At 46.7% G+C, this 26,079-nt stretch overlaps 1 protein-coding gene across 1 annotated transcript in view; it reads right to left on the minus strand.

Moving 5' to 3' along the window:
- Nucleotides 1-26,079, minus strand: part of LOC110532063 (neurocan core protein) — a 265,380-nt gene that overhangs the window by 29,145 nt on the left and 210,156 nt on the right. The window contains exons 12-14 of the mRNA XM_036967166.2: nt 7,455-7,613; nt 6,048-6,130; nt 4,150-4,294 (exon numbers count right to left, since the gene is read on the minus strand). Of these exons, the coding sequence (XP_036823061.2) occupies nt 4,150-4,294; nt 6,048-6,130; nt 7,455-7,613 (387 nt within the window). The remainder of the gene's footprint in view (nt 1-4,149; nt 4,295-6,047; nt 6,131-7,454; nt 7,614-26,079) is intronic.

The following is a 26,079-nucleotide window of genomic DNA, read 5'->3' on the forward strand; positions in this document are numbered from 1 at the left end:
GTGAGCTGACTGGGCTTGGAGGTGAGCTGACTGGATTTGGAGGTGAGCTGACTGGGCTTGGAGGTGAGCTATCTGGGCTTGGAGGTGAGCTGACTGGGTTTGGTATGGAGGTGAGCTGACTGGGTTTGGAGGTGAGCTGACTGGGCTTGGAGGTGAGCTGTCTGGGCTTGGAGGTGAGCTGACTGGGTTTGGAGCTGAGCTGACTGGGTTTGGTTTGGAGGTGAGCTGACTGGGCTTGGAGGTGAGCTGACTGGGCTTGGAGGTGAGCTGTCTGGGCTTGGAGGTGAGCTGTCTGGGCATGCAGGTGAGCTGACTGGGCTTGGAGGTGAGCTGTCTGGGCTTGGAGGTGAGCTGTCTGGGCTTGGAGGTGAGCTGACTGGGCTTGAAGGTGATCTGTCTGGGCTTGGAGGTGAGCTGACTGGGCTTGGAGGTGAGCTGACAGGGTTTGGAGGTGAGCTGTCTGGGCTTGGAGGTGAGCTGACTGGGCTTGGAGGTGAGCTGTCTGGGCTTGGAGGTGAGCTGTCTGGGCTTGGAGGTGAGCTGACTGGGCTTGGAGGTGAGCTGTCTGGGCTTGGAGGTGAGCTGACTGGGCTTGGAGGTGAGCTGACAGGGTTTGGAGGTGAGCTGTCTGGGCTTGGAGGTGAGCTGACTGGGCTTGGAGGTGAGCTGACTGGGCTTGGAGGTGAGCTGACTGGGTTTGGAGGTGAGCTGACTGGGTTTGGAGGTGAGCTGTCTGGGCTTGGAGGTGAGCTGTCTGGGCTTGGAGGTGAGCTGACTGTGTTTGGTTTGGAGGTGAGCTGACTGGGCTTGGAGGTGAGCTGACTGGGCTTGGAGGTGAGCTGTCTGGGCTTGGAGGTGAGCTGTCTGGGCTTGGAGGTGAGCTGTCTGGGCTTGGAGGTGAGCTGACTGGGCTTGGAGGTGAGCTGAGTGGGTTTGGTTTGGAGGTGAGCTGACTGGGCTTGGAGGTGAGCTGACTGGGCTTGGAGGTGAGCTTTCTGGGTTTGGAGGTGAGCTGACTGGGTTTGGAGGTGAGCTGACTGGGTTTGGAGGTGAGCTGACTGGGCTTGGAGGTGAGCTGTCTGGGCTTGGAGGTGAGCTGACTGGGCTTGGAGGTGAGCTGACAGGGTTTGGAGGTGAGCTGTCTGGGCTTTGAGGTGAGCTGACTGGGCTTGGAGGTGAGCTGACTGGGCTTGGAGGTGAGCTGACTGGGTTTGGAGGTGAGCTGTCTGGGCTTGGAGGTGAGCTGTCTGGGCTTGGAGGTGAGCTGACTGTGTTTGGTTTGGAGGTGAGCTGACTGGGCTTGGAGGTGAGCTGACTGGGCTTGGAGGTGAGCTGTCTGGGCTTGGAGGTGAGCTGTCTGGGCTTGGAGGTGAGCTTTCTGGGTTTGGAGGTGAGCTGACTGGGTTTGGAGGTGAGCTGACTGGGTTTGGAGGTGAGCTGACTGGGTTTGGTTTGGAGGTGAGCTGTCTGGGCTTGGAGGTGAGCTGACTGGGCTTGGAGGTGAGCTGTCTGGGCTTGGAGGTCAGCTGACTGGGCTTGGAGGTGAGCTGAGTGGGCTTGGAGGTGAGCTGACTGGGCTTGGAGGTGAGCTGTCTGGGTTTGGAAGTGAGCTGACTGGGCTTGCAGGTGAGCTGACTGGGCTTGGAGGTGAGCTGAGTGGGTTTGGTTTGGAGGTGAGCTGACTGGGCTTGGAGGTGAGCTGACTGGGTTTGGAGGTGAGCTGACTGGGTTTGGAGGTGAGCTGTCTGGGCTTGGAGGTGAGCTGTCTGGGCTTGGAGGTGAGCTGACTGTGTTTGGTTTGGAGGTGAGCTGACTGGGCTTGGAGGTGAGCTGACTGGGCTTGGAGGTGAGCTGTCTGGGCTTGGAGGTGAGCTGTCTGGGCTTGGAGGTGAGCTGTCTGGGCTTGGAGGTGAGCTGAGTGGGTTTGGTTTGGAGGTGAGCTGACTGGGCTTGGAGGTGAGCTGACTGGGCTTGGAGGTGAGCTTTCTGGGTTTGGAGGTGAGCTGACTGGGTTTGGAGGTGAGCTGACTGGGTTTGGAGGTGAGCTGACTGGGCTTGGAGGTGAGCTGTCTGGGCTTGGAGGTGAGCTGACTGGGCTTGGAGGTGAGCTGACAGGGTTTGGAGGTGAGCTGTCTGGGCTTTGAGGTGAGCTGACTGGGCTTGGAGGTGAGCTGACTGGGCTTGGAGGTGAGCTGACTGGGTTTGGAGGTGAGCTGTCTGGGCTTGGAGGTGAGCTGTCTGGGCTTGGAGGTGAGCTGACTGTGTTTGGTTTGGAGGTGAGCTGACTGGGCTTGGAGGTGAGCTGACTGGGCTTGGAGGTGAGCTGTCTGGGCTTGGAGGTGAGCTGTCTGGGCTTGGAGGTGAGCTTTCTGGGTTTGGAGGTGAGCTGACTGGGTTTGGAGGTGAGCTGACTGGGTTTGGAGGTGAGCTGACTGGGTTTGGTTTGGAGGTGAGCTGTCTGGGCTTGGAGGTGAGCTGACTGGGCTTGGAGGTGAGCTGTCTGGGCTTGGAGGTCAGCTGACTGGGCTTGGAGGTGAGCTGAGTGGGCTTGGAGGTGAGCTGACTGGGCTTGGAGGTGAGCTGTCTGGGTTTGGAAGTGAGCTGACTGGGCTTGCAGGTGAGCTGACTGGGCTTGGAGGTGAGCTGAGTGGGTTTGGTTTGGAGGTGAGCTGACTGGGCTTGGAGGTGAGCTGTCTGGGCTTGGAGGTGAGCTGACTGGGCTTGGAGGTGAGCTGACTGGATTTGGAGGTGAGCTGACTGGGCTTGGAGGTGAGCTATCTGGTCTTGGAGGTGAGCTGACTGGGTTTGGTTTGGAGGTGAGCTGACTGGGTTTGGAGGTGAGCTGACTGGGCTTGGAGGTGAGCTGTCTGGGCTTGGAGGTGAGCTGACTGGGTTTGGAGCTGAGCTGACTGGGTTTGGTTTGGAGGTGAGCTGACTGGGCTTGGAGGTGAGCTGTCTGGGCTTGGAGGTGAGCTGTCTGGGCTTGCAGGTGAGCTGACTGGGCTTGGAGGTGAGCTGTCTTGGCTTGGAGGTGAGCTGTCTGGGCTTGGAGGTGAGCTGTCTGGGCTTGGAGGTGAGCTGACTGGGCTTGGAGGTGAGCTGTCTGGGCTTGGAGGTGAGCTGACTGGGTTTGGAGGTGAGCTGACTGGGTTCGGAGGTAAGCTGACTGGGCTTGAAGGTGAGCTATCTGGGCTTGGAGGTGAGCTGACTGGGTTTGGTTTGGAGGTGAGCTGACTGGGCTTGGAGGTGAGCTGACTGGGCTTGGAGGTGAGCTGTCTGGGCTTGGAGGAGAGCTGACTGGGTTTGGAGGTGAGCTGACTGGGTTTGGTTTGGAGGTGAGCGGACTGGGTTTGGAGGTGAGCTGACTGGGCTTGGAGGTGAGCTGTCTGGGCTTGGAGGTGAGCTGACTGGGCTTGGAGCTGAGCTGACTGGGTTTGGTTTGGAGGTGAGCTGACTGGGCTTGGAGGTGAGCTGTCTGGGCTTGGAGGTGAGCTGTCTGGGCTTGGAGGTGAGCTGTCTGGGCTTGGAGGTGAGCTGACTGGGCTTGGAGGTGAGCTGAGTGGGTTTGGTTTGGAGGTGAGCTGACTGGGCTTGGAGGTGAGCTGACTGGGTTTGGAGGTGAGCTGACTGGGTTTGGAGGTGAGCTGACTGGGTTTGGTTTGGAGGTGAGCTGTCTGGTCTTGGAGGTGAGCTGACTGGGCTTGGAGGTGAGCTGTCTGGGCTTGGAGGTGAGCTGAGTGGGCTTGGAGGTGAGCTGACTGGGCTTGGAGGTGAGCTGTCTGGGTTTGGAGGTGAGCTGACTGGATTTGGAGGTGAGCTGACTGGGCTTGGAGGTGAGCTGTCTGGGCTTGGAGGTGAGCTGACTGGGCTTGGAGGTGAGCTGACTGGGTTTGGTTTGGAGGTGAGCTGTATTGTGTCAACCTATTGTCTAGACTGACTGATTGAAGAGGCTAAAATGGTCTCGCTAACATGCAGGACACTTTAAAGTATTCTTTAATGTATTTAAAGCACAGCAGAAACATGACATCACCTCCTCTTCAACTCTCAGTCCCTTTCGCCCCCTCTCTTTCCTCATCCCCTCTTGATTCTTCCCTCTTTCACATTATCAGTCTCTCTCCCCTTCCCTCCCTTCCTCTTTCTCTGTCTCACCTGTTCCCTTCTTGCAGACGTAGGGCAGGTTGTAATTGCAGGGCACATCGTTCCACTTGCCGTTCTCGTGGGCGATCATCACCACACAGTCCTCTCCCCCCGCAAAGAAGTTATCCGGCTGGTTCTCACGCCAGTTCTCATATTGCTGTATCATAGTCACAGACACAGTCACAAACACAGGTAAAGTCACAGACACAGATACAGTCACAGACACAGGTACATTCACAGACACCGATATAGATACAGTCACATGGCCCAGTCACAGACACAGTCACAGAGTAAGGGTACAGTCACAGTCACAGATACAATCACAGACACAGATATAGATACAGTCACATGGCCCAGTAACAGACATAGTCACAAACACAGGTTCAGTCACAGACACAGATACAGTCACAGACACAGTCACAGACACAGATATAGATACAGTCACATGGCCCAGTCACAGACATAGTCACAGACACAGATACAGCCACAGACACAGATACAGTCACAGACACAGATACAGTCACGGATACAGTCACAGACATAGATATAGATACAGTCACATGGCCCAGTCACAGACATAGTCACAAACACAGGTACAGTCACAGACACAGATACAGTCACAGACACAGTCACAGATACAGTCACAGACACAGATATAGATACAGTCACATGGCCCAGTCACAGACATAGTCACAGACACAGATACAGTCACAGACACAGTCACAGATACAGTCACAGACACAGATATAGATACAGTCACATGGCCCAGTCACAGACATAGTCACAAACACAGGTACAGTCACAGACACAGTCACAGACACAGATACAGTCACAGACACATATACAGTAACAGACACATAAACAGTCACAGACACAGATATTGATAAAGTCACATGGCCCAGTCACAGACATAGTCACAAACGCAGGTACAGTCACAGACAGTCACAGCCACATATATAGATACAGTCACATGGCCCAGTCACAGACATAGTCACAGACACAGATACAGTCACAGACACAGATACAGTCACAGACACATATATAGATACAGTCACATGGCCCAGTCACAGACATAGTCACAAACACAGGTACAGTCACATACAGAGATACAGTCACAGACACATATACAGTCACAGACACAGACACATATATAGATACAGTCACATGGCCCAGTCACAGACATAGTCACAAACACAGATACAGTCACAGACACATATATAGATACAGTCACATGGCCCAGTCACAGACATAGTCACAAACACAGGTACAGTCACATACAGAGATACAGTCACAGACACATATACAGTCACAGACACAGACACATATATAGATACAGTCACATGGCCCAGTCACAGACATAGTCACAAACACAGATACAGTCACAGACACAGATGCAGTCACAGACACAGATACAGTCACAGACACAGATGCAGTCACAGACACAGATACAGTCACAGACACAGATGCAGTCACAGACACAGATGCAGTCACAGACACAGATGCAGTCACAGATACAGATGCAGTCACAGACACAGATACAGTGACAGACACAGTCACACAACACAGACAGAACAAAAAGAAAAGTGGTAGATAACATCATTATCCATGCAGTATAAAACAGACTGTTTCATTGTGCTCTTTTATTGAATGACACTTATGGTCTTTCTCCAGAGGTATAGACCGACAAAGAGTAATGACAGCTCTGAAATAACACCAGGCACATAGGAGCTGCCTCTAGGGAGATAGAAGTGGTAAGTAGGGCAGGATGAAAAGTGATTCAGAGAGCGAGGGTGTACATGTACACATGTATTGACACGTTCACTCTATCAATTTCCCCCGGACCTTTAGCTGACATCCACCTCCTCGCTACGACACATGAGGATAAAAGAGTAATCCTCTGTCTCTCTCACCAGGTCCATGTTGTCAGTCCACTGGAAATCCTCCTCTACTGTTCTGTCGTTCAGGCCGATCCAGGTGTTGTCATGGCTCAGATCTGAACAGCGACAGGGAAAAACACATCCACACACCACCTGTCATTTAAAAAGACAACCAGCAGTATTTACTGCAGAATAGTTATGCATATTCTGTCTCCAAGGCACCACCAGCCATTCCCTCAGGGAGGTTCAGCTCTGATCTGAACTCAATCTCATCCCTCCATAGCAGAAGGCAGAAGCAGCCAGATCTTTGTGGACGGTGCAGCATTGATGAGATCTGGGTGTAATGGAATTTCAATCATGGTGTTCCTGATTAACATCATTATGGGGCCCATTAATCTTTCTAATGGCTGTGCTCCCTTTATTACCGAGGTGGAGACGTCCATTCTCCAGGCAATTAAACAAACTTTTTGGTAAATGTGTCTGTGAAGGAGAGGATGAGGGAGGACGAGTGGGGAAAGGATAGCTCTGTCCGTTCGGGGACTGGGAGGGGCTCCCATGCTCCTATCATCCATTTCTTTATTTTTCCATCCCTTTCGTTCTCTGTCTCTTCCTCCATCCCTCTCTCCCTCATCCCTATCTTCCTCTGTCTCTCCCTCCATCACTCTCTCCCTCCATCCCTCTATTCCTCTGTCTCTCCTTCCATCACTCACTCTCTCCCTCCATCCCTCTATTACTCTGTCTCTCCCTCCATCACTCACTCTCTCCCTCAATCCCTCTATTACTCTGTCTCTCCCTCCATCACTCACTCTCTCTCTCTCCATTCCTCTATTCCTCTCTTCCTCCATCCCTCTCGCCCTCCATCCCTCTATTACTCTGTCTCTCCCTCCATCACTCACTCTCTCCCTCTATCCCTCTGTCTCTCCCTCCATCACTCACTCTCTCTCTCATCCCTCTATTCCTCTCTTTCTCCATCCCTCTCTCCCTCCATCCCTCTATTCCTCTGTCTCTTCCTCCATCTCTCTCTCCCTCCATCCCTCTATTCCTCTGTCTCTTCCTCCATCTCTCTCTCCCTCATCCCTCTATTCATCTCTCTCTCCCTCCATATCTCTCTCCCTCCATCCCTCTATTCTTCTGTCTCTCCCACCATCCCTCTATTCCTCTATCTCTCCCTCCATCCCTCTATTCCTCTCTCTCTCCACCCCTCTATTCATCTCTCTCTCCCTACATATCTCTCTCCCTCCATCCCTCTATTCTTCTGTCTCTCCCTCCATCCCTCTATTCCTCTCTCTCTCCACCCCTCTATTCCTCTCTCTCTCCCTCCATCCCTCTATTCCTCTCCTCTTCTAACTCCAACTGGGATGGCTTCTGGATCAGTGCCAAAACACGAGACTACACTTAATTATAAATTCTGTAAGGTCGTAATGATTGAAAGACACCCACCGTTGATGAAGTCCTGCTCATGGAGTGTGTGTATGCTAGCCAAGTGTCCGCTGTGCTCCCTGCAGTCCTTCTCTGCGTCCTCCCAGGTATGTCTGCGGCTGAAGTACCTGTAGCAGTGGCCATGGAACTTCCTCCATGTGTGTTCACAGCCCTCCGTGTCTGCACAAAGAGCGAGAGAGCAAGAGCGAGAGCGAGACAAAGAGATAGAGAGAGAGAAAGAATGTAAACATGTTTCTCATGCCAATAAAGACCCTTGAATTGAATTGAAATTGAATTGAGAAAGAGAGAAAGACAAAGAGAGAGAAAGAGAGAGAGAGGGGTTAGTCTACACCAGGTATTCCCAAACTGCAGGGTACGCCAAATAAAAATGTGATTCACATTACATTTAAAATAATAACAATAATATGATTATTAGAATATTTTTCCTTCACATTTTCAAACAGTCCATTTATATTTTCCAATGGGGCTATACATTTGGGTGAGTTTTTTTTCTCGCCTGAGTAGCCTCGTTTCACTGCCAAAAATAAAATGAAACCTTCTCGTGTTCAGTGAAATAACAACGCAATAAAAAACAATAAAATTACAGTGAAAATACCAGTAGTGAGGCTCTATACAGGTAGCTTCAGTACAGAGTCAATGTGAGGGGTCACCGGTTAGTCGGGCTAATTGAGGTAATATGTACATGGATGTATAGTTAAAGTGACTATGCAGCAGCAGCGTAAAAGAGGGGGGGGGGGCAATGAAAATGGTCCATTTGATTACCTGTTTAGGAGTCTTACAGCTTGGAGGTAAAAACTGTTGAGAGGCCATTTGGTCGTAGACTTGGCACTCCGGTACCGCTTGCCATGCGGTAGTAGAGAAAACAGTCTATGACTGGGGTGGCTGGGGTCTTTGACCATTTTTAGGGCCTTCCTCTGACACCACCTGGTGTAGAGGTCCTGGATGGCAGGCAGCTTTGCCCCAGTGATGTACTGGGCTGTACGCACTACCCTCTGTAGTGCCTTGCAGTCGGAAGCCGAGCAGTTGCCATGCCAGGCAGTGATGCAACCAGTCAGGATGCTCTCGATGTTGCAGCTGTAGAACCTTTTGAGGATCTGACAACCCATGCCAAATGTTTTCAATTTCCTGAGGGGGAATAGGTTTTTGTTGCTTTTGTCTTCACGACTGTCTTTTGGACCATTCTAGTTTGTTGTTGATGTGGACACCAAAGACAGCCCCTTGGTCCTTCTTTTCCTGTAGTCCACAATCATCTCCTTTGTCTGGATCACGTTGAGGGATAGGTTGTTATTCTGGCACCACAACGTCAGGTTTCTGACCTCCTCCTTTTAGGCTGTCTCGTCATTGTCGGTGATCAGGCCTACAACTGTTGTGTCGTCTGCAAACTTAATGATGGTCTTGGAGTCGTGCCTGGCCATGCAGTCGTGGGTGAACAGGGAGAACAGGAGCGGACTGAGCACGCACCCCTGTGGAGCAGGTGATGAGTGATGAGTTTTGAAGGGACTATGGTGTTGAACGCTGAGGTGTAGTCAATTAATAGCATTCTCACATACAGTGCCTTGCGAAAGTATTCGGCCCCCTTGAACTTTGCGACCTTTTGCCACATTTCAGGCTTCAAACATAAAGATATAAAACTGTATTTTTTTGTGAAGAATCAACAACAAGTGGGACACAATCATGAAGTGGAACGACATTTATTGGATATTTCAAACTTTTTTAACAAATCAAAAACTGAAAAATTGGGCGTGCAAAATTATTCAGCCTCTTTACTTTCAGTGCAGCAAACTCTCTCCAGAAGTTCAGTGAGGATCTCTGAATGATCCAATGTTGACCTAAATGACTAATGATGATAAATACAATCCACCTGTGTGTAATCAAGTCTCCGTATAAATGTACCTGCACTGTGATAGTCTCAGAGGTCCGTCAAAAGCGCAGAGAGCATCATGAAGAACAGGGAACACACCAGGCAGGTCCGAGATACTGTTGTGAAGAAGTTTAAAGCCGGATTTGGATACAAAAAGATTTCCCAAGCTTTAAACATCCCAAGGAGCACTGTGCAAGCGATAATATTGAAATGGAAGGAGTATCAGACCACTGCAAATCTACCAAGACCTGGCCGTCCCTCTAAACTTTCAGCTCATACAAGGAGAAGACTGATCAGAGATGCAGCCAAGAGGCCCATGATCACTCTGGATGAACTGCAGAGATCTACAGCTGAGGTGGGAGACTCTGTCCATAGGAAAACAATCAGTCGTATATTGCACAAATCTGGCCTTTATGGAAGAGTAGGAAGAAGAAAGCCATTTCTTAAAGATATCCATAAAAAGTGTCGTTTAAAGTTTGCCACAAGCCACCTGGGAGACACACCAAACATGTGGAAGAAGGTGCTCTGGTCAGATGAAACCAAAATTGAACTTTTTGGCAACAATGCAAAACATTATGTTTGGCGTAAAAGCAACACAGCTCATCACCCTGAACACACCTTCCCCACTGTCAAACATGGTGGTGGCAGCATCATGGTTTGGGCCTGCTTTTCTTCAGCAGGGACAGGGAAGATGGTTAAAATTGATGGGAAGATGGATGGAGCCAAATACAGGACCATTCTGGAAGAAAACCTGATGGAGTCTGCAAAAGACCTGAGACTGGGACGGAGATTTGTCTTCCAACAAGACAATGATGCAAAACATAAAGCAAAATCTACAATGGAATGGTTCAAAAATAAACATATCCAGGTTTTAGAATGGCCAAGTCAAAGTCCAGACCTGAATCCAATCGAGAATCTGTGGAAAGATCTGAAAACTGCTGTTCACAAATGCTCTCCATCCAACCTCACTGAGCTCGAGCTGTTTTGCAAGGAGGAATGGGAAAAAATGTCAGTCTCTCGATGTGCAAAACTGATAGAGACATACCCCAAGCGACTTACAGCTGTAATCGCAGCAAAAGGTGGCGCTACAAAGTATTAACTTAAGGGGGCTGAATAATTTTGCACGCCCAATTTTTCAGTTTTTGATTTGTTAAAAAAGTTTGAAATATCCAATAAATGTCGTTCCACTTCATGATTGTGTCCCACTTGTTGTTGATTCTTCACAAAAAAATACAGTTTTATATCTTTACGTTTGAAGCCTGAAATGTGGCAAAAAGTCGCAAAGTTCAAGGGGGCCGATTACTTTCGCAAGGCACTGTAGGTGCGTTGGCAACAGTTAATGGGGATCTTTAATACATACAAATACTCTCCCTTACTCCAGCAATATGACTGTCTGTTATCCCTCCCTCCCTCCCTCCCTCCCTCCCTCCCTCCTTCCCTCCCTCCAGGCCTAATCCTAGTTCGGCTGTGGGCTGGGATGGGAGCAGTATGAGGAAGCAGCGAAGCCTTGTGAAAGGCAAATGACAACAAATGACAACAATCCCCAGAAATATCTTCCAGTGGAGACACTCTCCAGGCTGATTAAGCCCTGTCACAGCCATGTCACAGCCCTGTTACAGCCAGGTCACAGCCCTGTTGCAGCCATGTCACAGCCCTGTTGCAGCCATGTCACAGCCCTGTCACAGCCATGTCACAGCCCTGTCAGCACTGAGCCTCTCCCTCCCTCCATCCCTGTCACAGCCCTGTCAGCACTGAGCCTCTTCCTCCCTCCATCCTTCCATCTCATCTCTCCATCTATCCCTCTGTCTTTGTGGGGATTAGTAGTAGTAGCATGTAGTACATGCTGCACCTGTCCTCACTGTCTACAGAGGGGGTGTGTGGGAAACAAAGAGAGTGGGAGTGTGTGTATGTGTGTGGGGGAAACAAAGAGAGTGTATGCATCTGTGTTTGGGGATGGGGGATCAGTGTTTGTGTGTCAACCCAGCCAACCCCCCTTCCCCTCCAACCCCTGCAGAGTGGGGATCAAAGAGAGATGGCCTCAGCCTTTCCTCCAACAAATCTAAAGTGACACCAGTAAATTGGGCCGTATGGGGCCCTGCTTAGCATGCAGACACTTACAGGCTGGCCTGAGAAGAGCTCAGAGGAGGGTGGGGGGGTGGGTGGGTTCAGTGAGTGAGTGAGTGAGTGAGTGAGTGAGTGAGCGTGCATGCGTGTGTGTGTGTTAGAGAGTGAGTGGCAGGTAGCCTAGTGGTTAAGAGCGTTGGACCAGTAATCTAAAGGTTGCTGGTTCCAATCTCTGAGCAGACTAGATGAAAAATCTGCTGATGTGCTCTTGAGCAAGGTATCTCTCCCTAATTGCTCCAGTAAGTCGCTCAGGGTATGTGCGTCTGCTAAAATATCAAATAAAATGTTATTGGTCACATACAGATGCTGCAGACATTTTTTGGAACCCTTCCCCAGATGTGCCTTTATTAAGTGACGTTGTTGGTGTTGCGAAATGCTTGTGTTTCTAGCTCTGACAGTGCAGTGATATCTAACAATTAACAGCTAACAATTTCACGACATATGTCAATGTAAATGTGTGTGTGTCTATGCCTACATCTGTGTGTGTGTCTGTGTGTGTGTGTCTCTGTGTGTGTGTCTCTGTATGTGTGTCTCTGTATGTGTGTGTGTGTGTGTGTGTGTGTGTGTGTGTGTGTGTGTGTGTCTGTGTTTGTGCTTGTCTCTGTATGTATGAGTGTGTGTGTGTGTGTGTGTGTGTGTGTCTGTGTGTGTGAATGTGTGTCTGTGTTTGTCTCTGTATGTGTGTGTGTGTGTGTGTGTGTGTGTGTGTGTGTGTGTGTGTGTCCGTGTGTGTCCCTGTGTGTGTTTGTGTGTGTGTGTGTGTGTGTGTGTGTGTGTGTGTGTGTGTGTGTGTGTGTGTGTGTGTGTGTGTGTGTGTGTGTGTGTCTGTGTGTGTTTGTAAGTGTTTGAGTGCTAGCTGGGGCTGTCCAGTCCACTTATATTAGTCAGAGCGGCTACATACGATGCGATAGCTAGTAAGGACCTGTTCTCCACAATGCGGTAACATGATAATAGAGTCCTCAGACACCTCTTTACCTGGAGGAAGGTTTGAAGTGGACCGCTCGGGAGCTGTCCATGGTTCTGAAAACACTCCATCTCCAGCAGAATGCATTAGCCCCGCTCACGATCACTATTAACAACCTCCCAATGGCTGGCGCTCAAAGCAATATAGTCTCCATTAGCTCCCAGTATGGGGAACAACACGTAGCAAACTGCTCAGCTGCACCCCCTCATAATAAGAAGCAATAATTAACATGTAGTGAGAGGGTAACTACAGTAAAACGTAAAACGCACAAACACAGGCACATTTGTACACAGAATGTAGGAATGCATGTTGAACGAATGGCGAATTTCCATAGCACCGAACAAATTGCCTAACGCATGTAGGCACACACACACACACACACACACACACACACACACACACACACACACACACACACACACACACACACACACACACACACACACACACACACACACACACACCAATGCATGTGCAAACACACTCACACACACTTTGCTATGCGCTGCGGAGGCCTGTGTAATTAGGTGAGTGAACACATCTGCATGGCTGCAGACACTAATCTCCCCTTCTGCTCCCAGCAGGCTCCAAGATAACACACGCACACACCATAGCCCAGTGAGTTAGTGTGTGTGTGTGTGTGTGTGTGTGTGTGTGTGTGTGTGTGTGCCTGTGTGTGTGTGCCTGTGTGTGTGTGCCTGTGCGTGTACCTGTGTGTGCGTGTGCAGGTGCGTGCGCGTTTGTGTGTGGATAAGGGGGAGGCCAAACTTTCACTTATAGGATGAATTATACAGAGCAAAGATGAGAGATAATGTGAAAATCACTCGGTCTTCTGTTTTGAAGTATCATCCAGACTTCACGGAGAGAGTAGACAGCTGACTCTCTGTTCTCTCCACAACTCACTACAGCCCACACACACAGTCTCTGCTGCCCAGGTGGGTTTAATCATCATATAATACTCTGGTGTTCCAATAAATTGCACTGAACAGTCAGCCAGATCGCTCAAGATTGACTTCGAAATTGGACGTCTGTCCATGTCCTGAGTAGGTCGGGAAATGCCTTCAAAAATGGCCAGTAGGGGCAACAGTGAGTGCTGTTAGCATCAAGTAGGCTTGGGTTTTTCTTATCTAGGGCGTTGTGGATGTACATAATTCCATGACTCCGGGTCTGAAGGCTGCGAGTTCCATCTCAGTTGTAGACACTTGTTCTGTTTTAATTGTTTTGTTTCATTGTTTTGTTTTAAACTTATCCAAAACCTTGACCCTTAACTTAACCATTTGGAATGAATGCCTAAACTTAACGTTTTAACCCAATCCAAAACCTTAACCCTTAACCTTAATTTAGACATTTTATGTATGGAGGAACTTCGAAATTTGACATTTGGAGAAAGTGCAAAAATGTCTAATTCTGCAGTGAGATTTTGAGAGCTTGTTGTGAACACTATGTGTTTACTCAATTCTGTCCATTGGGTGGAGATTAGAATGTCCTGGTGTGTTATTGCTGGTCCTGCAGGGCAATGTCTGCTGTCTGTTCAGATCACACCCCAATCAGCCCTAGATTCCCCCTTCTACCCTAATACCTTCCCTAACAGTTTGCCTGCTCCGTGGATGGTCTTTGTATGAATGTCCAACTTGGCTCACATTGGCTGTGTTGTTATCCACAGAAATGGGGAGAATGGGGACACTGGGAGCTACACACAGACACACACACACACACACACACACACACACACACACACACACACACACACACAACTGTTCAAAAGTTTGGGGTCATATAGAAATGTCCTTGTTTTTGAAAGAAAAGCACATTTTAATCATAAATACAGTGTAGACATTGTTAATGTTGTAAATGACTATGGTAGCTGGAAACAGCTGATTTGTTAAGGAATATCTACATAATGTAGGCATACAGAGGCCCATTATCAGCAACCATCAATCCTGTGTTCCAATGCACGTTGTGTTAGCTAATCCAAGTTTATAATTTTAAAAGGCTAACATCATCATTAATAAAAACTTTTGCACTCATGTTAGCACAGCTGAAAACTGTTGTGCTGATTAACGAAGCAATAAAACTGGCCTTCTTTCGACAATTTTAGTATCTGGAGCATCAGTATTTGTGGGTTCGATTACAGGCTCAAAATGGCCAGAAACAAATAACTTTCTTCTGAAACTCGTCAGTCCATTCTTGTTCTGAGAAATGAAGGCTATTCAATGCGAGAAATTGCCAAGAAACTGAAGATCTTGTACAACGCTGTGTGCCCTTCACAGAACAGTGCAAACTGTCTCTAACCAGAATAGAAAGAGGAGTGGGAGGCCCCGGTGCACAACTGAGCAAGAGGACAAGTACATTAGAGTATCTAGTTTGAGAAACAGATGCCTCACAAGTCCTCAACTGGCAGCTTCATTAAATAGTATCCTCAAAACACCAGTCTCAACGTCAACAGTGAAGAGGCGATTCCGGGATGCTGGCCTTCTAGGCCCATCTTAATCTTTTCTTTTTATTGGCCATTCTGATATATGGCTTTTTCTTTGCAACTCTGCCTAGAAGGCCAGCATCCCGGAGTCGCCTCTTCACTGTTGACGTTGAGATGCATGCCAGCATAGCCACTACACAACACAACACAACACAACAGAACCCAACACCAAACAATACATTAATTGCATTATAACGGTGCCAAATGGTGCCCACAAATTGTTTGTGCCCACATAAAGCTGTCCCAACAGCAGATATTTCCTTTCACCACCATGGAATGAATCCTTACCACCACTCTACCTGGCTACCAGTGGAGCCTTGTCTGGCAGCGCAACAGTTCATTCAGCCTCATTTACTGCCTTTTTAAAAACCATAGCTGATATGGCTGACTTGCTTAACTTCACTAGGGTAGGGGGCAGCATGCCCAAATTAAACTGCCTGCTACTCAGGCCCAGAAGCTAGGATATGCATACAAGTAAATTAGTAGATTTGGATAGATTAGTAGATTTGGATAGAAAACACTATAAAGTTTCCAAAACTGTTAAAATATTGTCTGTAAGTATAACAGAACTGATATGGCAGGTGAAAATCTGAGGAAAATCCAACCAGGAAGTACTATTATTTTGAAAGGCTGTTTTTCCATTGAAAGCCTATCCACCATACAAAGACTTAGGACCCAGTACACTGTCTCTATGGCTTCCTCTACATGTGATCAGTCTTTAGGCATTGTTTCAGGCTTTTACTCTGAAAAAATGAGTGCGATACAGCATTTTCAAGAGGACAGTGGAGATTTCCAGACATGAACCAAGCGCGTGATCGGGAGCGTGCCTTTCTTGTTTCTCCTTTTCTATTGACGAAGCTTTTGTCCGGTTGAAATATTATTGATTATTTATGACAAAAACAACCTGAGGATTGATTTTAATCATCATTTGACATGTTTCTACAAACTTTTATTGTACTTAAAAAAAACAATGTCTGGACTTAGTGCCCGTGGCTTGTGCATTCGGATTACTGGACTAAACACGCAAACAAAAAGGAGGTTTTTGATCATAATCATTATCGAACAAAACAAACATTTATTGTCTAACATGGAGACCTGGGAGGGCCACCAGATGAAGATCATCAAAGGTAAGTGATTAATTTGAATGCTATTTCTGACTTTTGTGACACCTCTCCTTAGTTGGAAAATGGCTGTATGGTGTTCTGTGGCTAGGCGCTGACCTAACATAATCGCAAAATGTGTTTTCGCCATAAAGCCTTTTTGAAATCTGACACAGCGGTTGCATTAAGGAGAAGTTTGTCTTTATTCTTACGTTTGACACTTTTATCAATGTTTATGATGAGTATTTCTGTAATTTGATGTGGCTTTCTGCACTTTCACCGGATGTTTGTTGGAGACAATGCATTTATGAACATAACACACCAATTTCAAATTAGGTTTTTGGACATAAATATTAACTTTATCGAAGAAAACACACATTTATTGTGTGACATGAAGTCCTGTGAGTGATTAATTTAATTTCTGACTTTTGTGAGCCCTCTCCTTGGCTGGAAAATGGCTGTATGGTTTTCTGTAATCGTTTGGTGTGCTTTTGCCATAAAACCTATTAGAAATCGGGAACACTGTGGTTGGATTTACAAGAAGTTTATCTTTAAAATGGTGTATAATACTTGTATGTTTGAGGAATTTTAATTATGAGATTTCTGTTGTTTTGAATTTGGCGCCCTGCAATTTCACTGGCTGTTGTCGCTAGCGTCCCACTTGTACCAGAAACGTTAAACACATTTGGTTACTACTGACTCCTTGTGGATTTGTGTAAGTTGATAAGAACCGCATTCTCCTTCAATAATAACAAACGGCAAAATTAGTTTTGACTTCTGAATCATACACCAACATTATTACATTTATGTTCAGTAAATTCATAATGTTTATTCTTATATCATTAGCACTACTACTGAACCTTTTGTTTCATTTTCTTTTTGAATGGGAAGAGACTGTCACTGGAAGACATGGTTACAGACCCAACAACATTATATAGTATCTCCTCGTCAAAAAAAGCACATGAGTTAATTATAATACACAAAGTAAGCAAAACAAGGAAATCATTCTGAAATTGCCTAAAATTAGAAATTAGATACCAATGAGATAGACCTACATAAGCAACAGGCCTATAACAATTGAGATGTACAATATATGGCATAAGGGAACGATGAGCGGATAAGAGGCAATACATCATTTTGATTAAGACATTAATGAGCGAGCTAAGATGGACGTTGACTCGGTACCGGTACCCTCTGTATATAGCCTCGTTATTGTTAATTTACTGTGCTGCTGTAAAATTTTTACATTAGTTTATTTAGTAAAATATTTTCTTAACTCAATTTCTTTAACTGTATTTTTGGTTAAGGACTTGTAAGTAAGCATTTCACGGTAAGGTCTACACCTGTCTACACCTGTTGTATTCGGCGCATGTGACAAATACAATTTGATTTGATTTGATTTGTATTCAACATAACTATTTGTTCAGCACTTCTGAAATGTACAGCGACAGAATTAATAAGATGGGCAGTTCTTACAGTATTCTCCCTGAACACCAAGTCAGAACTATAGGATAAATAAGGGGGGCAAATAGCAGACAAAGAAGCTCTTACAGTATTCGATTATGACATTTATCTAAATCTTTAGGCTATATGTGAACCACCAAGTCAGAACAGTAGGCTAAGTTCTGAGGTGGAAAGGGACCAAGTTATTAGGGTGAGGCACATGGGCTACTAACAGCTTACTACACAACATACAACTAGTATTACTTTCTTAGCAGTATACATTTTACATAATTTATGCAGCAGCATACAATAAATTTTTGGACTCATTGTTGTTGTGCTTTGCTCACTTGAACAGGAAGGTGGCGCGGCGGTCCTTCTTGTGGGCAAATGTTGTCATCAAACTCTGGTATTCTCTGGATGTATGGTGCTTTCAAGACAACTGGGAACTCATAAAAATACAAAGTTGAATCATGACATCAGTGATCTTCAGGTTGGAGCTATAGAAAGAGGCCCGAGTTCGTGACTTGGAATTCCGAGTTGGAGGACTATTCAAAACGTGTTTTCCAAGTCCGAACTCGTTTTTTTCAGAGTTCCCAGTGGTCTTAAACTCACTGAAGTCTGAGATTTCCCAATTCCGAGTTTCCATTTGTTTTGAACGAGGCAGAAGTCATGCTGGATTGTCAGCAGGGCCAATGTATACAAACCTTTTTGTGTCCATGGTGTTGCGTGTGAATGTTTATCCTTTTAAGTTTGGAAAAGAGACCCTTTCAGATGTGAAAGGATTTGCCAGTAGATTGTCAACATGATTCATGAAGATGACTGCTTGTCTAGCTTGCTAGCTAAGATTTTGAAAGTATGATGTTGACATGATCAGTCCAATCAAAGTTCTGGTAGATATAACGTCATTTTGGATGGGCACTTCTAATGTAAATCTATGGCAGCACACAAGGGGGCTTGAACTGCCTAGCTCTCCCTGTAGATTTTGTGGTGACGTATTGTCCCCATGAGTGACAGAACATTGAGCCAAACACGGCGCAACTAGAGAAGATTACCAATGCTTACGCTCTGCATTATCCGCTGGCTGCCCCACCACCACAGAAAGCACTGAGCTAGGCTGAAACACCTGCATTTTGGATTTGCCTTACTCAAGAAAGCAAGAAAGAGACAACGTTTGTATGCGGCTTTATTCACTCAATACATTTGTTTTTACATTGTTTGCAAACTGATATGTGACGCGAATTAATGCCAAAATAACATGCAAAACAGCTAAACAGCTAAACTGCCCTGAATGACGGGTCGCCACTGGTGTGCAGACAGACAGACAGACAGACAAACAGACAGACAGACAGACAGACAGACAGACAGACAGACAGACAGACAGACAGACAGACAGACAGACAGACAGACAGACAGAGAGCCTGGCCCAGATCTGTTCTACTCCCAGATCTGATTTCCTCCTCCGACAGAAGTCTCACTGCCTGACAACACTCATCCATCGCCTCTATGATATTTATGCCTTTACTCACGTTTTTCTTTTTCCTTTGGACCAGGGTACATTTCTTCCATTAATATTCAGAGGGAGAAGTGAATGAGCATCAGTTAGGGATATAAAATGGCAAATGCTTCCAGCTGAGTGATTGGCTCATTTATCCACATCACCATGTGTTTTTTCGGCACCGTGGCTTTTTGAGACCTCTGATGATGAAACGATGTGTGTGTCTGCATGCCTTCTGCCTCCCCCAGCTCACCTCCCCTCTCTTACTCTCTCACATCCCCTCGCTCTCTCCCTCCCTGTGACAATCGCTTTGATGACTGACAGCTCTTTGCCATTTAAACGAGGCCAGACAGAGTCGGAGAGAGCCTTCCACACTCTCACAGTTTTGTGAATGTGTAAATGGAGGATAGGATGGGAGTTGTTATGGTTATTACCAGGTCTGTGATGAGGATTCTAATCGGGTGAGGATTACATGTAATTGGTAATTGGTGAAGAGTGTACATTTTTGATGCTCTCTGATGCCTGGCTGTGCCTCATTCCACCTATTGGGCCTTTGGAAAGTATTCAGACCCCTTGACATTTTCCACATTTGTTATGTTACAACCGTATTCTAAAATGAATTAAATAAAATAATTTCCTCAGCCATCTACACACAATAATACCCCATAACGACAAAGCAAAAACAGGTTTTTAGACATTTTTGGAAATGTATTAAAATAAAAACAGAAATACCTTATTTACAAAAGTATTCAGACACTTTGCAATGAGACTCAAAATTGAGCTCAGGTGCATCCTGCTTCCATTGATCATCCTTGAGATGTTTCTTCAACTTGATTGGAGTCCTCCTGTAGTAAATTCAATTGATTGGACATGATTTGGAAAGGCACACACCTTTCTATATAAGGTCCCACAGTTCACAGTGCATGTCAGAGCAAAACCCAAGCCAAGAGGTCATAGGAATTGTCCGTAGAGCTCCGAGACAGGATTTTGTTGAGGCACAGATATGGGGAAGGATACCAAAACATTTCTGCAGCATTGAAGGTCCCCAAGAACACAGTGGCCTCCATCATTCTTAAATGGAAGAAGTTTGTAACCACCATACTCTTCCTAAAACAGGCCGCCCGGCCAAACTGAGCAATCGGGGGAGAAGGGCCTTGGTCAGGGAAGTGACCAAAAACCCAATGGTCACTCTGAAAGAGCTCTAGAGTTCCTCTGTGGAGATGGGAGAACCTTACAGAAAGACAACCATCTCTGCAGCACTCCACCAATGACTCCTAGACCATGAGAAATACAATTCTCTGGTCTGATGAAACCAGATGGAACTCTTTGGCCTGAATGCCAAACTGGAGAAACTGGAGAAACTGGAGAAAACCTGGCACCATCCCTACAGTAAAGCATGGCGGTGGCAGCATCATGCTGTGGGGATGTTTTTCAGCGGCAGGGACTGGGAGACGAGTCAGGATTGAGGCAAAGATGAATGGAGCAAAGTACAGAGAGATCCTTGATGAAAACCTCCAGAGCGCTCAGGACCTCAGACTGGGGCGAAGGTTCACCTTTCAACAGGACAACAACCCTAAGCACACAGCCAAGACAACGCAGTAGTGGCTTCGGGACAAGTCTCTGAATGTCCTTGACTGACCCAGCCAGAGCTCCGACATGAACCCGATCGAACATCTCTGGAGAGACCTGAAGAAAGCTGTGCAGCAACACTCCCCATCCAACCTGACAGAGAGGATCTGCAGAGAAGAATGGGAGAAAATCCCCAAATACAAGTGTGCCAAGCTTGTAGCGTCATACCCAAGAAGACTGGAGGCTGTAATTGCTGCAAAGGTGCTTCAACAAAGTACTGAGTAAATACTTACGTAAAAGTGATATTTCAGTTGTTTTTATTTATACATTTGCAAAAATGTATAAAAAAATGTTTTTGCTTCGTCATGCTTTGTTTTTTTATTTCTCCGTTATTTGACCAGGTAAGTTGACTGAGAACACTGGGGACCTGGGGAATAGTTACAGGGGAGAGGAGGGGGATGAATGAGCCAATTGTAAACTGGGGATTCTTAGGTGACCGTGATGGTTTGAGGGCCAGATTGGGAATTTAGCCAGGACACCCCTACGATAAGTGCCATGGGATCTTTAACGACCTCAGAGAGTCAGGACACCCGTTTAACATCCCATCCGAAAGACGGCACTCTACACAGGGCAGTGTCCCCAATCACTGCCTTGGGGCATTGGGATATTTATTTATTTTTAGACCAGAGGAAAGAGTGCCTCCTACTGGCCCTCCAACACCACTTCCAGCAGCATCTGGTCTCCTATCCAGGGACTGACCAGGAACAACCCTGCTTAGCTTCAGAAGTAAGCCAGCAGTGGCATGCAGGGTGGTATGCTGCTGGCATAGCCCATTGTTATGCGGTATTGTGTGTAGACTGATGAGGGAAAAAACAATTTAATCAATTAGGCTGTAACCTAATTTGTAATTTGTTAGGCTGTAACCTAACAACATGTGGAAAAAGTCAAGGGGTCTGAATATTTTCCGAAGGCACTGTAAATACCTGGAGATGTGATATACACCAAGCTGCTGCTAGAGACGGAGAGAGGAGAGAACAATCCACACACACACACACACACACACACACACACACACACACACACACACACACACACACACACACACACACACACACACACACACACACACACACACACACACACACACACACAAACACACACACACACACACACACACACACACACACACGTAGTGTCTGCTGTATGTAGTTGCTCTTCCTCTTAAAATGAAGCGAGCTGCAGCTTCTTCAGGCCGTCAGGGGGGGAGCTGTTATTGGTGGGCCTGACAGAAAGTCCATCAGATCAGCATTAGATAGGTCCGAGCCTCTGTTTACAGACCAGGGTCCACTGGGGACACCACTAGAGAAGAGGAGACCAGGGCCCCAACACTCAGTCTAACAGCTCAGCCTCTCAGCCTGGTTCACCACAACACATAGTCTAATGGCCCAGTGCTAATTTCCCCCTCATCTTTAGCTTAAAGTTTCCTTAACTTTGCGATCACTTTGAACAAACGTTTAGTCAGTGAATCAGGCCGTCTCCATGGTAACATATATTCTTTCTGCCATATATGACTTCAAACCACTGTAAAACCCCTTAAGTATGCCCTTACCTAGGGAAATAGTTGAGTGGCTCAATGCAACACTGTTAAACAATTCCCATACGTAAGGGAACATGATTCCTTAATGTACAGTGCCTTGCGAAAGTATTCGGCCCCCTTGAACTTTAGGACCTTTTGCCACATTTCAGGCTTCAAACATAAAGATATAAAACTGTATTTTTTTGTGAAGAATCAACAACAAGTGGGACACAGTCATGAAGTGGAACGACATTTATTGGATATTTCAAACTTTTTTAACAAATCAAAAACAGAAAAATTGGGCGTGCAAAATTATTCAGCCCCCTTAAGTTAATACTTAATAACCCTAACCCTAACCCTAACCCTAACCCTTTGCTGCGATTACAGCTGTAAGTCGCTTGGGGTATGTCTCTATCAGTTTTGCACATCGAGAGACTGAATTTTTTCCCATTCCTCCTTGCAAAACAGCAAAACATGATTGTGTCCCACTTGTTGTTGATTCTTCACAAAAAATACAGTTTTATATCTTTATGTTTGAAGCCTGAAATGTGGCAAAAGGTCGCAAAGTTCAAGGGGGCCGAATACTTTCGCAAGGCACTGTAAACCAGGCCAAGCTAACCCCGGTTATATCAACTAGTACTGAGTGGGTTGTGAATGCTGTGTGTGTGTGTATATGTGTGACTGTGAATGTCTGTGTGTTTAAGTGTGTGAGTGTTGTGTGTGATAATGTGCGTGTGCGTATGTGTGTGAGTATGCATGTGCATGTGTGTGTGTGTGTGTGTGAGTATGTGTGTATGTGTGTTGACGTGCTGGGTCTGCCTGGGGTAAAGAGAAAATAAGCATTGCTTTCTAGTGCTGGGACTGCTTCACACATCTCTCCTCCGCCAGTAGCCATGCTCTCCAATCCACCTGTATCCCTGTCACTCTTCCTCTCTCCCCCTCCCCCTCCCTCCGTTACACAGTATTGAGCATCATTCTGAGGGAGACGATGGGAATTGCTTCTGGAACATGTCCCTAATTAAGCACCTTGAATGAGAACCAACCCAGGTTCCTATTCTGACTCACAAAGACAAGGTGGGCTTTCTCTTTTCCTCCAGAACAGACTTGGCAGAGACACACAAGAACATATGGGCTGAGAGCTGTAGTCAGAGTCAACTGACAGCATTTCATTATTCCGTTTGACTATTCCCTGTCAAGTTGCCTGTAAACTTGGTGATAATTTTCCTGGCTGGAATCATACGCCTCGTGCAGATGCGAGGCCCCTAGAGAGGTGGATCGTGTTTAGAGTAGCTGTGTAAGGATTAATAGAGACAACAAAGACTTGAAGCCCACTCGGTCTGCCCGCCTTCTGCTCAGAGTGAGTCCCAGCACGTGTCCCTCACAACGTATGTTATTATAAAGCATAAATCTTCATTAGCATTAATAGCCTCTATAAAGACACAGAGGATGACCCAAATTAATTTGTCGTCTTTCCTTGCGGTTTATGCTGAGTCGGGATTTAGAAAGGACCCACAGCGGCTCAACGGCTCTGGGCTTTCCCTGGAGTTGCCTGTCTTAAAACACAACACCACATAAAACAACATCTCTCTCCTGTCTGTCTGTTATGTCTGCCTGCCTGCCTGCCTGCCTGTCTGTCTGTCTGTCTGCAGTCACGACTTCCACCGAGTGTGGCTCCTCTCCCTGTTTAGGTCGTCGTCGCCGGCCTACTAGCTACCACCGATCCATTTTTCTTTTTAGTTTGGTTCTGTCTGTCTGTCTGCCTGTCTGTCTGTCTGTTATGTCTGCCTGCCTGCCTGCCTGCCTGTCTGCCTGCCTGCCTGCCTGTCTGCCTGTCTGCCTGTCTGCAGTCACGACTTCCACTGAGGGTGGCTCCTCTCCCTGTTTGGGAGGTGCTCGGCGGTCGTCGTCGCCGGCCTACTAGCTACCACCAATCCATTTTGGTTCTGTCTGTTTCTTACACCTGTGTTCTATTGAGTTAATTTCTGTGGGTTTATTAACCTCATTGCCTGCTGGTATTTTGTGCGGGATGATTTCTGTGGTTGTTTGGTGCTAGATTGCACAACAGGCTATTCTCATGGTCGTTTGAGTCGTTGTGATTTATTTTAGGAGTAGATTGTTTTTCCTCCTGTTGTCACTTCAAATTCCTGTTTTGTTGGGCGCCATTCGTTGGGTTTGTTTCCCGACCTGTTTTGTTGGGCGCCTTCATTGGGTTTGTTTCCTGACCTGTTTTGTTGGGCGCCTTCGTTGGGTTTGTTTCCCGACCTGTTTTGTTGGGCGCCTTCGTTGGGTTTGTTTCCCGACCTGTTTTGTTGGACGCCTTCGTTGGGTTTGTTTCCTGACCTGTTTTGTTGGGTGCCTTCGTTGGGTTTGTTTCCCGACCTGTTTTGTTAGGCGCCTTCGTTGGGTTTGTTTCCCGACCTGTTTTGTTGGGCGCCTTCGTTGGGTTTGTTTCCCGACCTGTTTTGTTGGGCTCCTTCGTTGGGTTTGTTTCCCGACCTGTTTTGTTGGGCGCCTTCGTTGGGTTTGTTTCCCGACCTGTTTTGTTGGGCGCCTTCGTTGGGTTTGTTTCCCGACCTGTTTTGTTGGGCGCCTTCGTTGGGTTTGTTTCCCGACCTGTTTTGTTGGGCGCCTTCGTTGGGTTTGTTTCCCGACCTGTTTTGTTGGGCGCCTTCGTTGGGTTTGTTTCTCAACCTGTTTTGTTGGGCGCCTTCTTTGGGTTTGTTTCCCGACCTGTTTTGCTGGGCGCCTTCGTTGGGTTTGTTTCCCGACCTGTTTTGCTGGGCGCCTTCGTTGGGTTTGTTTCCCGAACTGTTTTGTTGGGCACCTTCGTTGGGTTTGTTTCCAGACCTGTTTTGCTGGGCGCCTTCGTTGGGTTTGTTTCCCGACCTGTTTTGTTGGGCGCCTTCGTTGGGTTTGTTTCCTGACCTGTTTTGTTGGGCGCCTTCATTGGGTTTGTTTCCCGACCTGTTTTGTTGTGTTTTGGGACTTCCAAATAAATATTTTCTATTTGGACCTCAGTGCTCTCCTGCTCCTAACTCTTGCACCCACCTCGTCCTAGCGAGGCATCTTACATCTGTCTGTTTACCTTCCATCTGTCTGTCAGCAGGCTGTCTCTGACTCAAACATCTCCTTAGAAGTACAGCACAGAAAAGGTACAGACAGGGGTCAGGTTCAACAAGAATGTTCTGCATTGTACTTAAAGCATGAGGGGCTGTGGCTCAATTCAATTACAAGTACACTTGACCTCGCAAAAAATGCAGGTCAATGACCCTCTGATGTAGCTTCTGAACCAGTACTCAGCAAACTGCATAGGCCTACTGCTGCTCCGAGTTCAATGATGCATCATATGTGTATGATGATTACAGTGTGTGTCTATGCTCTGTCATAAACTGCTGCTATAAATATGTGATGCCTACTGGGGTACCTCCACACAGGGAATTACACATCTTCTTCATGAGCTGATACAACACAAATGTGTCATGGAAATATAGCACAGTATGCATGTATGTACTGGCAAGGACTGGCAAATATAGTACAGCATGTATTTACTGGCAAGGACTGGCATATATAGTACAGTATGCATGTATTTACTGGCAAGGACTGGCATATATAGTACAGTATGCATGTATTTACTGGCAAGGACTGGCATATATAGTACAGCATGTATGTACTGGCAAGGACTGGCATATATAGTACAGCATGTATGTACTGGCAAGGACTGGCATATATAGTACAGTATGCAAGTGTTTACTGGCAAGGACTGGGATATATAGTACAGTATGCATGTATTTACTGGCAAGGACTGGCATATATAGTACAGCATGTATTTACTGGCAAGGACTGGCATATATAGCACAGTATGCATGTATTTACTGGCAAGGACTGGCATATATAGTACAGCATGTATTTACTGGCACGGACTGGCATATATAGTACAGCATGTGTTTACTGGCAAGGACTGGCACATATAGTACAGTATGCATGTATTTACTGGCAAGGACTAGCATATATAGTACA

Source organism: Oncorhynchus mykiss, chromosome 1 (genome assembly GCF_057628025.1).
Source record: "Oncorhynchus mykiss isolate SJ-2025 chromosome 1, ASM5762802v1, whole genome shotgun sequence".
NCBI classification, from domain to species: Eukaryota; Metazoa; Chordata; class Actinopteri; order Salmoniformes; family Salmonidae; genus Oncorhynchus; species Oncorhynchus mykiss.